Raw genomic sequence first — 14,176 nt, forward strand, 5'->3', positions numbered from 1 at the left:
TTCTTAGAAATAATCAATGCTAATTAAAACTGTGCTAACTTAGCGCACTCTGCTGATGCATTTGAAAACTAATTCACGTTCCAATTAAGCTTCAGCATAATTCGGCATTGTGCGGTCACTGTTTCAAGTCCGTATCGAATCATTCACTCTAATCGATGTTTTTAAGCAGGTCACTCACTACGAAGATAAAACTGACAGACGTCAAATGTTACTAAAATGATCTCACATTAGAATTAATAATTTCTAGGAAATTACTTGTTGAGACTTCTCAGGTACTAGAATAGAAGCACGTTAAGATTAAATTACAGAAAATGGAGGTTACGTTAGTATTTTTTTAACTATCCTTATTTATTTTAGTTTTTTATATGCCATATTGATTGATACACTACATAAAAACTAGAACTAAACAAATATATTTCTGTTAAGAATTGGCGGGTACTAATCTAATTGGGTGTTCAAATGTAAATTAAATTATTAAATTGAGTTATTTTTACGTTATAAATAATCATGCTTCACAGTCCCTCCTAATTTTATCGCAAAGAAGTTTAATGAAGTCCGATTTTATCAAATTACAAGATTCAGATTTCGCCGTCCATTTTCAAGTCGCTGACGGTATTTTCGTTGCGTTGATATTGGGCCACTCAAACAATATATTTCGTATCAAACGGCAATGTTTTAAAAAAAAGTGTATTAACTACACACCCGGAGTACTTTGTAAATGTTTCCGTAAATCATTGATGCTCTTTAAATTTAATCTATGGATTAAGTTATGAAAATGTTTTTTTTTTTTGCTTAGATGTGTGGACGAGCTCACAGCCCACCTGGTGTTGAGCGGTTACTGGAGCCCATAGACATCTACAACGTAAATTCGGCCCCCACCTGGAGATATAAGTTCTAATGTCTCAGTATAGTTACAACGGCTGCCCCATCCTTCAAACCGAAATGCATTACTGCTTCACGGCAGAAATAGTAAGGGTGGTGGTACCTATCCATGCGGACTCACAAGAGGTCCTACCACTAGTAATTACTATCGTTTCGACGTGTGGAATGGCTCTATCATGCACATTTACATTTTACTAGAATTTTCTACACCTGCCTAGTTCAGCAGTAATTTGACTTTAAACAATTGTTGCCTGTGATAGTATATGCTATGCAAAACAGCACCACTCTGCAGGTTTCTGCTGCAGTCATGGGCTTGTCATGGTCGTTTGTAGACTCCTAGTGCAACACTAGATCAAGCATGAGTTTCTGAACAGTCATAGATGATCTGTTTGTAAACTACCACGGACTAAATTATTTTCTTCACAATCCAATAGTGTTAAGTGCTTTAACACAATGCCAACATTACAGTTGTATGTAAAATTATTACATCTTTGAAAAAACCATGTGCAAATGCTGTTACTGCAGTTAGATAGTAGGATACTAATGGGCATATGGATTGAGTAATTAATTAATTTCAACAGGATCGCAAACCCGAAGCCTAATCAAATGATAATATGCCCATACGAGAAGGCGCATATAGTAGAACACTACAGGATGCACATACACCTGCAGAAGTGCCGCAAACAACATCCAGCTTGTAACAAAGTTCAGTGCCCATTTGATGCTACACACGTCATTAATGATGTGGAACTCGATGTGAGTTTATTTTCAACTTTTTTTTTTATTGCTTAGATGCGTGGTCGAGCTCACAGCCCACCTGGTGTTAAGTGGTTACTGGAGCCCATAGACATATACAACGTAAATGCGCCACCCACCTTGAGACATAAGTTCTAAGGTCTCAAGTATAGTTACAACGGCTGCCCCACCCTTCCAACCGAAACGCATTACTGCTTCACGGCAGAAATAGGCGGGGTGGTGGTACCTACCCGTGCGCACTCACAAGAGGTACTACCACCAGTATATTATTATAAACTTAATTATGTGGAATGATTATTTTTATTGCCCTTATAGACAGACAAGCCGACGGTCCACCTCATAGGGAATGGTTACCGTCGCTTATAACAATAGCAGGGGCAGAGCAAAGATTGCCTGAAGCCTGCTGGTTTTTTTTTATTTTTTTTATTTTGATGTTGGTGTCATAATTAGGGGTAAACATAATGATGAATCATACAGGAAAAAATATAAATATATACATCTCCTTCTTTGTTGTACCCTCTTAACGAGGTTGGAAACCACAGGTATGAAAGTTACATACAAATATACAAAAATATAATCATACAACAATATCTGTGCGAACTCACAAGAGGTCCTACCATCAGTGAAATTAAATATAATTTATGTAAGTAAATTATTGAAATTTTTATATAATAAATTTGACTCCAACTCTTTAGGCATTGATCTTGCCAACGTCACTGTATGCACAAAAATGACAGGTGCTTAGACAAAAGATAATCTAAATACGAATAAATTTGATCAGTTTTTTCATATGTGAATCTGTGAATTTAAATATATTAGACTAACTACTTTAAAGGTGAATATTATTAGAAGATAAAAAATTATATAGAATATTTACATGTTTAGCATACACTAAAGTTAATAAAGAATTAATATTAATAGGCCAGGAGATGTCTTTTAGAAGGATATCATAAAGAGGGGACAAGGTATTGGGACAGGCAAAAAAAATATGTAATGCTTATACAATTTCTAATACCACGAGAGTCAAACATAATCTGAATATAATATATATATAAGACTATTAGGTATGTTGATTTATTTATATGTATTATATGTTTATTAAAATAAAACTTCAATGTGTTGCTCCGAAAGAACAAAGAAACGACATTTAAAGTTTATTTTATAATCTTGTAACTATCTAAATAGAAATTATTTTTCATAAAATGTTACACAATGACATAATATTTATCTGTCAAGCCTTCTCGACTTTACAGCACATGCGCGGACGTTCCGGCACATGTCGACAGCGCATGCGTGACATAATTCAAATTAAAGAAAGGAATAACTTTCTTTACATATATATAAATAATAATTATGCAAAAAATTAAGAATTTTAGTTTAAGTATAAAATAAAGAATAAGATTAAGTATAAAATTAAACATTAAGGAAAATTGTGTATCTGAATATAGTTAGTATAAAAAGCTGTAATTGTTAAGTTTAGATTAATTTGTATAAATATTCTAATTTTGTATATTTGTATGTAACTTATGTGTGAAGGAAGAAGTATATTTTTTTTTCATGTATGTTCATGATTAACTTCACCTCTAATTACGCCTATCGTAATTAGAGATTACCTATATCACTAGTCTTCTTGCTCACATTGACAACATTCTCAGGTCACTCTTGATTCAACTGGAACACTTAAAAAAATATTCTAGAACATTCAAGTGGTCTCCCAATTTTGTTTCAGTATCGGATATTGCCATTTAACGACAGATTCTCGATGTTGTTTCTCGTGCCAGTTAGGACAAATAGAAATTATGTACCCATTGTTGTTCACTATGACATTCACTTTCTCTTTTCCTCTCTTGTCTCTTCTCTTACCAGCCGTCCATTGTCAACAGTTCCACGTAACGGTGTGCCCTAAACGTCATATGTTGGACACACAACTGTACATAACGGATGATGAGTACAGACCTACAGTGGAAGTCCATGCCACACCAGTGCTGCCGAGCGACGAGAACTGGGACGACGTGAGTACTGACTGACAGATGTATTATAATACGCTTTTATTAGCTTCAGACGTATGTATGTTTGTAACGGAATCTTTGAACAATGATTTTGACCCCCTTCAAAACGTCGGATTAACTCGAAATTTGCTATACTTATTCAGGACCAATGACAATTCAATATTAAAAGAAATTTGAAAAAAAAATATATTGAAAAAATTGAAATTCAACTAAAAAATTAAATATAAGTAATAGTTTAAAAACACTAACAAAATACACTTGTATAGAAAACCCAACTAAAAAGGACAATGCCCATTTTCTATGGGCGTTTGGGCCCCTAAAAAAAGTTGTCGCGCAATGATGGTTTTAACTTAATTTGATAGACAAAGAAATATCGTTTCATATTCAGAAAACGATTTTTATATTCTCACCCAGGTTTAAGAGAAATCTGTTTTTTTTTCTGCAGCTAAAATTAAGTTGTTAATTTTTTCTTTGAAATCAATAATCGCTCTCATCATTATTTACAGTATTAAATAAGTTAATTGTGGTTAATGTTGCTAGAAATAAGCCGTTACGTACATTTTATTATTATTATATCATCATAATAATAATAAAATGAAATGAAAATCCGGAAGCCGGCAACGATATTGTTGTTGTTGTTTTTAAATTCGCCAATAATTAGGCAAAGAGCGTAGCCTGTACAGCCTAGTCTGTCGTAGTTATATTTTTTTAATGTCAATAAAAAGCCGGTGTATCTCTTTTTATTGCATTTTGGGAGTTTTGACGTCAACTCGATGAATCATTGAGTGAGCGTGAATTTCCGCAGATCTTTTATCTTGAAAAAAAAAACAGTCATTGCTATGTTAGCCACAGTTTTATTCCAATGCCTCAATAATCGTGAACAACGATTATTGGCATTGAATACACAAAACAACACCCAATTTATCATTAACATCTCAATAAACTATTAAAAAAACATTAAAATAAAACTTCAAGTGACGGTTCACTCGGGTTGCTGCCAAAACTCTCTGATCATATATAATAAGAATAGAGTAATGGTAGGCCATTGAGATTTTTACTAATGGAATCATTAGGGTCAATTCCCACTGAAAGAGCAGCGGCCGGCAGCGTCTTTTTGAGGCAAAATATTACAAACTATTTTGAATCTTATCTACGTGATTAAAAAGTTCATAGTCATTTAAAGGCAAAGGAGGGGTAGCGTGGCGTCACGAGGCTGCACGAGCCTTCTACCGACTAGTCAAAAGAGGCGCCGCGCGGCTGATCGCGGCGCAGCTAGCTGACGTGCGGCCGACCGCGGTGCAGCTGACAGACTCGCGGCTGCGCGCGAGCGACCATTTCATACCCGCCCGCCCTGCCGCTTGCGCATTTCGCGTCATTTTATTATTATTATTTTTTTTTTATTGCTTATCTGTGTGGACGAGTTCACAGCCCACCTGATGTTAAGTGGTTACTGGAGCCCATAGACATCTACAACGTAAATGCGCCACACACCTTGAGATATAGTTCTAAGGTCTCAGTATAGTCACAACGGCTGCCCCACCCTTCAAACCGAAACGCATTACTGCTTCACGGCAGAAATAGGCGGGGCGGTGGTACCTACCCGTGCGGACTCACAAGAGGTCCTACCACCAGTAATTACGCAAATTATAATTTTGCGGGTTTCATTTTTATTACACGATGTTATTCCTTCACCGTGGAAGTCAATCGTGAACATTTGTTGAGTACGTATTTCATTAGAAAAATTGCGGGATTCGAACACCGGTGCATCGCTTCAACACGAATGCACCGGACGTCTTATCCGTTAGGCCACGACGACCACAAGAGGGACCATTAGAGGGTATCTTGTTCTTCTTCTACAGCCAGTGCTATGATACATAAATCCAAATCCACCATATTTATTGCCACACAACTTTCCTTGAGTGAAGTAGATCGCACACTAGTTTTCAAAGCTACCACGCGGAGGCTAATTGCGGCGCCTCGGGATGCCGCGCGGCGCCGCGCTCAGTCACTTGCTCTTACGGCCGCTGCGCGCCGCTGCTCTTTCAGTGGGAATTGACCCTTAATATCTAAAAATAAATATATAAAGTAATAATTATTATTACAATATATAAATATTGAATTGAACAAAAATAAACTAAAAAGTCTGTGAATTATAACCATTAGCTATTTTTTTTTATTTGTTGTTCAAGTTACAGACAACTCTTTCGTTTGGCAGCATATAGGTTTACTATAAGGCTGTATGGGCTAAGCCCTTTGCCTATTGGCGAATTTAAAAACTATGGCACTCAGTTTTGGGGTGTTATCAAATAAGTAATGAATTTTTTTGTAAAACAATGCCAGGGTGAAAGAAAGGTTGATACATAAACTAAACAATATGAAAAAATAAGGCATAGTTTTTTAAGTACAAAAAGTTTAGACATAAAGTTGGCCCACTTTTGGGCATTGTCCTTTAAAATAAATTTGAATTAAAAATAGTGTTAGAAAAAATGAATTTATTGTAAAAAAAAAGCTGGGGTGCATTGGGGTTATCAGTAGTTATAAATATTTTATGAACAGATATGAGTAGAAAAGTTATTTTGATAATATCCTGAAAAGCACCCCACGCTTTTTTACAATAAAATCATTTTATCTTACACTATTTTTAATTCAAAATTATTTTACACACGAAACACATTACTGCTTCACGGCAGAAATAGGCGGGGTGGTGGTACCGACCCGCGCGGACTCACAAGACGCTAGGACGTATTAAGCTAGTAAAGGAATATTGTATTGCATATCGGTTACTATTAAAATGAAATGGCCCGACTACTTTGCAGTAGTAATAGAAGGGACAGTGTAACGTTCCTCTGGTAATTCCTCCATTGCTACAAGACTGTCTGTTGTTCAGACTGTCACGAGTGACTGCTTTTAATTGTACCATGAATTGGAAGTATCATTAAAGTTTTCTCTCATCACAGGAGACATCAACTTCATACATACCGGATCCATCGAAGAAGGGCGCCCATATAATAACAAAAGCTAAAGGCTTGACCCGCTCAGAGAGGCAGAGTCTCAGGAAGGAATTGATAAAGACTTACAGACCATTAGAATAGACTTAACTTAAATTTGTAAATTCCTGTAAAACTTAGTAACTGTCTTTTTTTTTTTGTAACTATAATAGACCTAGGTAAATAAATTAATTGTTGTGATAGTAGATTGATGTACCAATTTAAGTATATGACAAATATGTATTAGTACGTATTTAATATAGTAGCGTAAATGTGATTACCAGTGCTAACGACTACAGTAACAGAGAATTATCGCTTATTTTAGTTGAGGAGCGTAGTCTATCTATCTATCTCTTAGGTTTATGGCGTTTCCTTATAGATTTCGCCAATGTCAAGTGTATATAATACTCTGCTTTCTATAGCGGGCTTCGTGAACGAGCAAGGTCACAGATATTCACTAAGAATTAAGTGAGTAGCTAAGAATGTTTGATGAGACTAGTGTCGAGTTTCAATTTTGAGGTTAGATTCGGTTTGACATTGACGTGCGGCAACGTTTGACAGATGTCATTTTTGACGTGTATATGTCTCTCGTCAACGGATTCAATGACTCGGACTCGTGTTCTAAGATTTTAGTTATTACAAAGGAAATAAAATCCTAACTTAATCGGAAAGTTTTTTTTTCATCGATGAATATGTAACGAATTTGTAACGTAAATATTGGAATGGATTAGACGCTTGCGAATAAGAATCGTTAGTCGTCATGCGTGACGGCTACGGATTGACTATATTCAAGAATTAAGAGGAAAAAAATCAACACGCTGAAATAAAAAACCTTGCGAAAACCTTTGAGGTTCTAAGGCACACATAAAAAAAAAACAATCGAATTGAGAATCTTAAATTTTTGATGTCGCTTAGAAAAGGCATACCCCAGAGAAGCGCGCACTACTAAATATCTATAACTTGTATGGATGTGTATAACGACTAAATATATTGGGGAACTTTAGAAAGACTGAGATTACTATAAATACGCAAGAGGTTTTTCGGAGGCGACTTTGTCTATGGTGCCGAGTGTGAGCGCGGTGAGGTCATTGAACCTGTTTCATTTTGAGCGCGCGCTTACTAGAGGTCGTTAGGGTGATTATCGAACTTATAATGTAAGGAAGTAATTGAGCTGCTAGCCTTTATTTGTCGTCCTGTGGTTTTGTCCTTGCCATTTATAATAAAAGTCGAACTTTTGAAAGATACGTTCATTCCGTTTTTCTGTAGTTACAACAAGAGAGCGAACATGTTGCCAACCTCATGCACATGCAACTAGTCTTGGGTTAGCAATGTTGCCAACAATAATTTTACTCCCAATAAACACCAAACAATGACACTACTTAATCTGCTGCGAACATGGAGGATGCCCTTGAACATTTTTTTATTGCTTAGACGGGTGGGTGATCTCAGTCCACCTGGTGTTAAGTGCTTACAGGAGCCCATAGACATCTACAACGTAAATGCCGCCACCCACATTGAGATATGGGTTCTAAGGTCTCGCTATAGTTACTACGGCTGCCCCACCCTTTCAAGTCGAAATGCATTACTGCTTCACGGCAGAAATAGGCAGAGCGGTGGTACCTACCCGTGCGGACTCACAATACGTCCTACCACCAGTATAAATACATTTTTATAAACATCACTAACTTACAAGTAAAAATATCCAACTCAGTTGACGAATTTGTCAGTTCGCTATCCCAGGATTCGTTGCGATAACGTAATAAGGATATAAGCGTTACATCTGTTTGTTTAGTACAGTGATTCTCAACCACTGTTCCGCGGCGCTTTTGTGTGCCGCCGAATTTCAAAAGTGTGCTGCCAAATTTTGCGAATATATATCATCATTATCCTGCCCTTCTCCCAGTCACCTGGGGTCGGCGCAACATGTTTTCTCCTTCCATACTCTTCTATCATATACCATTTCTTCGCTCACTCCCCTCCTACCCATATCGTCTTTCACACAATCCATCCATTTCTTCTTAGGTCTACCTCTTCCTCTAAATCCTTCCACTTTCCTTACCTTAAAAATATTAACATTATTATATATTTTGCGAATATATAATAATGTTAATATTTTTAAATTATATCATTTTAAAAAAAAAATATTTTAAACATGAATATATATATAAACTCACAAGAAAAAATTTATAGTATATTATAGTTTATTTCGTATATTAAAATTTTTTGATAAACTATTTATGCAGTGTGTTGTAGTAAGCAAATAATTTTTATCTTTTTTTTTTGTGTTCCGCCAAATTTTGAAATCGTTAAATATGTGCCGCAACAAAAAAAAAGGTTGAGAATCACTGGTCTAGTACGTAGTTGTTATTGCAAGGACAAAAAGGAGACTATTCAATTTGAAGTATGCGAATACTTAGTTGACAGTTAGAATGACATGGCACTAAAATTTAAGTTGAGGGTATCCGCCGATTGCTATAAACGGGTGCTGGTATTGGTGGATTGCATTTTTAAGTATTTCTTTTGTTTTTTTTTTTCTATTTTCATGTTGGTTGATTAAGCAAGCCTCTTCGCTAACTAAAGAATCTCTTGTTTTTTTTTTTGGATTGTTAAATCAATAAAAAACGACACATAATGAGTGTGCCAAAATATTAATACGTTACCGAGCTTACGATTCGTGTACGGGCAAAAAGTGGACAATTTCGCGACGCCGCAATGAAAAGCGTACAAAACTGCGTTCAACAAAAGCATTCTACCGCCCCTATAAATTGTGTTAAATCAAAACTATGAACATATTACAATATTATTATTATGTCATTTACGTTTTAGGCAACACATATTTCCTGCGGAGGTCGATTTCTAGGCTTTCCATTGCCGGTGTGCATGCCTATAGTGTGAACTTAGGCCAACCAGACGAGATAATAAACGTAAACAAGCGGACCGTTACTGAGTTACATTGCGATAGCGAAGGATTATTATCTCTGTCCTTATCACTCGTACGCGCGGTTATGGCGTCAGTTGGTCGACAACAGCTGTCGTTGTGTGTTTAGTGGTACAGCAAAGCACTGAGTACCGCAGTTGTCAACATTTGGTCCGCCATTTTGTGAACAAGTTCATTCCTGTTTGAATTGTGTGGATCATGTTATAAAAGTCGAGGACAATTTTTAAAGCAATATTGACAGCATGATTGATAATACAATAGATAGTTTTATCATAAACACAGCTGACTCGGACTCTTCCGACGAATCATCTTTGTCTAGTACAGATGACAGCGATTAAAATTCGAACTTTGTAATAATTTATTTAAATAAAAATGTTTTTTACTCCTGAAACTTTGTTTACATTTTTATCTCGTCTGGTTGGAATTACTTTAGTATGTCACATTACGAGGATTATAATCCTTTGTCCATTCATTAAACATTCATTGCGCCCTGTAATTTTTTTTTATATTCTGACAATTCAATCTTCTGTCTAAGAGAACGTTTTTGTTTATAAGTATTTTATTACATACTCATATCGAATTACGTGTATGTAATACTTAATTGTAATAAGAGATAATATTTTGTTAATTTTGTAAAGTATATGTGTATGTATAGATAACTATATTATTAAATGTATTTCTTTGAGATTTTTTTTTCAATGTATACATAATCTTCCTCTCACCCTACATTATGTGAGATCGGTTCAGCATGACCACTCCTCATTCTGCAAAGGGACTTGGTATAAGCTGTCCTACCGACTGCCTGCCTAATGTCGACCCTCCGGTTCGACATTAGGTGATCTAGTGAGCTAGAACTGAGTTACTGATACATTCGGAGCTAGTGTGAGTTGGTGATACATTCTATCACTGTGAGTGATATATCTTTTATATCACTCACTCAGGATTGTGGAGGGTAAGGTGTAAGGAGGTCTCTGGTGTGAAAAAGTGTCTGTTAAAATCTGCTAACTGAGTCGACTATTATCAAAGCCGGCAATGTGACTTTTGGACAATTATTGGTAAATCAGAAAAACGAATTATTGTCTTTGTATTCCATTGGCAGTCACAAAACTCTTCTGATCGACATCTTAGATAAATAACAGGTTAAGTATTAACCTTTATTTAATGCAGGTTTTGAACCGTATTATTTGAAGGAGACGATTCTCAATCGATAAATAAAAGACCTAAACTTTTGTATAAAATAAACTTAAAACAAATGAAAGGAATCCGTCCGACGGGGGACGCATCAGAGGAAAAACAAAATTGTATTTTTTTTTAATTCCGAGCATTTTTATATTTATCTACCTTTTAAACCTTCTCTCGACTTTTACAAATAATTCAAGACCAAAATTAGCCAAATCGGTCCAGCCGTTGTCGAGTTTTAGCGAGACTAACGTACAGCAATTCATTTTTATATATAGAGAAGAAGATATGTCTAATACAAATACAGTCAAAATCTGTTATAACGACATCGAAGGGACTGCTCATATTCAGTCGTAAAAACCGATAGTCGTAACAACCGGTGATGTATAATGTGTATCGTGCAAGTACAAACAAATCGATAGGGAATTATTGGAAAAATATATTTATTCAACTATGTACATTTTGTTTATTACACATAAGTACAATGCATATTATTTTTCAGTGAGCGTAAAATCTGTAATTTTGGTCTGTTTGGAACACTTCTGTTGTGCACAGATATTTTGTAATTCACGTTGGATTATAATTAACGTATCGTCATAATTGCTGTGGATGTGGAAATGTTCATTAAAAAGAACAATCTTTCTTAATACACTAACAGCATTTTCTTTTTCTTTGCGACATTTTGAAAGTTTCACGAATAACTCCACAAAGTTTTGGTTCGTCTTATGTATAGATAAGTAACAAACTAACTGAAGAGATATGAAGAAGCGGGCTTTGACTCTACTGCATGCACGTGTTTTGTTTCTAAGAATTAGAAAAGACCCTAAACCAAATCCTATTGTTTTCTTTCCTGATTTTAATAGCCATTGAAGACAGATGTGGATACCTATTCAAATTGTTTACAATACAGCTTAGCCGATCGTTCTAACAGATCTAATTCTCCGAAATATTAGTTAAATGTGGTCGTTTTATGAGGTATGTCGTTATTAGCAATGTCGTACAAAGCAATGTTCTTAATAAGGCGGTCATATAGCTTTCAGCCAGGACCTTTGTTCTGGGTTATTATAACCGGCATGTTGTTCTAAACGATGTCGCAGTAAACGGTTTTGACTGTATATGTATATTTATAGGAATGTACATACTTTTTGTAACTTAATATAAATTTCATTGCACCTACCACTATCTACTCTGCCCTACCTTTGGTTGACTGGTAGAGAATGCCTTAGGCATTAAGTCCGCCAGTGTAAATTTTACATGAAGTGTAATAAATAAATAAATATATGTCGCAATCGGCATGCGAAGATGAGATCCGAAGACGTTGCGCCGTGACGAGATCCTCAGTTGAGAGGCTAATAAAGATTTGGAGAGACCGCAGAACAACCAAAAACACAAATGAGATGCCTGGTTTTTCCAATCTTTCTGTATGGGGCTGAGACGTGGACGCTGAGGATGCAAGACCGTCGTCAGATTGACGCACTGGAAATGTGGTGTTGGAGACGTCTCCTCAGAATTCCGTGGACCGCGCACCGTACCGACATTTCGATCCTGAAAGAGCTAAACATCAAAGAGAGACTATCGTCAACAATCCAAATACGAATCCTCAAGATCTTCGGGCACGTCACTCGTAATGAGGACTCCATTGAGCGGTTGGTGGTGCAAGGGAAAGTCGAGGGCAAAAGATCTCGCGGACGATCTCAAACACGATGGACCGACCTCATAAAACCCGTGACTCACTCCAACATAAATGATTGCTCTCACTCTGCGAAACATCGTGCCACATGGCGTCGCATCGCGAGAGCATCGGTATCGCAGGATCCGACTGATGCATGACCACGACCACTCTGTCAAGAGTGTACGAATAGGAAGAAGAATGTCGCCATCAACACTTGATTGCTGCAGTCGATACGCGATACGGGACGCAAGTGCCGTCTGTCGGCGTTCAATGGGTCAACTATTCACCGACCGAGCTGAGCACACGACCAACACTTATTGTGGGCAGTCGGCTAGAGCGGTTGAATTTGAACCATAGCGTGTTCCTATATACGTACCTACCTGTTGTACCTAAAAGTTGTGAATCATTAGACATTATAGTCTGACCGAGTAAATTAACTGTGTTTCGTTTCCCTGACATTACCCAACGACGCCCATTGTTTGAAGAATAAGCATTAAGGACTCAGCACTGCCGACGTTATATATAAAACAGAGTGAACCTTTTGGAAGTCTGTTAAAAATAGGATTATTTCTAACTTTAATACAAGCGAAAAGGCGGGCCAAACTATTATAAAATTACTTATGCATTTTTAAATCATAAATTGAACGAAGTTAATTTAATTATAAAAATATATATTAAATACATGAGTGAACCATTTCATTTGACCTTTTGTCGAGCCACCCACTCTTGTCGAGGAAAATGAAACAAAGTCACTGGACATAGCTTCCCAGGATCTTCCAAAAAGTTTCAATAAATAACCACCATTTTACTGAAATTTTAGTCGTTCCCATATCATCTCATCCCATTCATGCCACTTGGTTAATATTTCAAATTAATCAACTTCATTTCATTTCACTTCATATTATCATTTTTCATAAGAAAAATACAAAAGATTAGGTCGTATGGTATGATACCTTTGCCTTTCCAATTGGAAAATCAGAACTACTGTTATTCAGGGTTGCCAGATGTGGCGATTTCTCGCCATTGTAGCTCCTAAATAGCTAATAAGGCGACATAATTTTATCGTTTGGCTACTGATAGCCAAAGTGGCTATTTTCGTCTTTATAGATTGTTTCTTCGAATATTTTGTTTGGGTTAACCATAGGTACTGTTTTCTTAAAAAAATTCAAGGCATTACATGTAATAATATGGCTGTGTCGACAGTATGTTTAATATATAAATTTTTTATCAATTATTTATCGGTGCTTTTAATCTAGACTAAAGCGCCTTATTCACGATCCATCTTGCTGTACGTCCCGCCAAGGCCATGCACGATGCACGATGCATTTAGCGCTTTATTCACGATCCATCACGGCTGTACGTCAGCTCAAGGCCGCGGTGCTGGATGTATCAAGCGCGAACAGAATAAATCGAACGAATTAAATGAGAGGGTTTTAATTTATTTAAAATGCCAGCTGTTTTATCAAAACGCCAAAACTGGGAGTCCTTCTGATGTTGTCAGCAGCAGCAGAAGAGAGGCAAAAAATAGCAAGAGGTTTTGGATGATTTTTTTAAACGTGCAGAGTATACTCAAATAATTAATATCATTTTTACGCACGCTATCAATCCTTGCAGCTTCCCCTAAAATGGGCCTAAAAAATTGTAATAAGTTTATTATTTTTTGTTTATTCATATAGTCTGCGCTTGAGACATTCCACAAACATGTGGAACTTATATCTTTCAATAAATCTTGAAAGTGTTTCACGATCCATTT

General features: G+C 36.3%; 2 protein-coding genes across 2 annotated transcripts in view; both read left to right on the plus strand.

Annotated features, from left to right (window-relative positions):
- The window catches only part of nvd (cholesterol 7-desaturase nvd), a 167,026-nt gene that overhangs the window by 52,286 nt on the left and 100,564 nt on the right, over nt 1-14,176 (plus strand). The gene's annotated exons all lie outside the window — the stretch shown is intronic.
- Nucleotides 168-10,257, plus strand: Gtsf1 (gametocyte-specific factor 1). The gene is made up of 4 exons (XM_028185786.2): nt 168-322; nt 1,464-1,638; nt 3,522-3,650; nt 6,605-10,257. The coding sequence occupies exons 1-4, from the start codon at nt 312-314 to the stop codon at nt 6,737-6,739; spliced, it is 450 nt and encodes a 149-aa protein (XP_028041587.2). The 5' UTR covers nt 168-311; the 3' UTR covers nt 6,740-10,257.

The sequence above is a fragment of the Bombyx mandarina genome, chromosome 11, assembly GCF_030267445.1.
Source record: "Bombyx mandarina strain Sakado chromosome 11, ASM3026744v2".
Classification (NCBI taxonomy): Eukaryota; Metazoa; Arthropoda; class Insecta; order Lepidoptera; family Bombycidae; genus Bombyx; species Bombyx mandarina.

Excerpts from the sequence above, each read along its gene's own strand:
- Gtsf1 (XM_028185786.2), top strand. Across the intron at positions 1,639-3,521 it reads TTAATGATGTGGAACTCGAT|TTCCACGTAACGGTGTGCCC; the intron begins GTGAGTTTATTT and ends CATTGTCAACAG. Across the intron at positions 3,651-6,604 it reads GCGACGAGAACTGGGACGAC|GAGACATCAACTTCATACAT; the intron begins GTGAGTACTGAC and ends CTCTCATCACAG.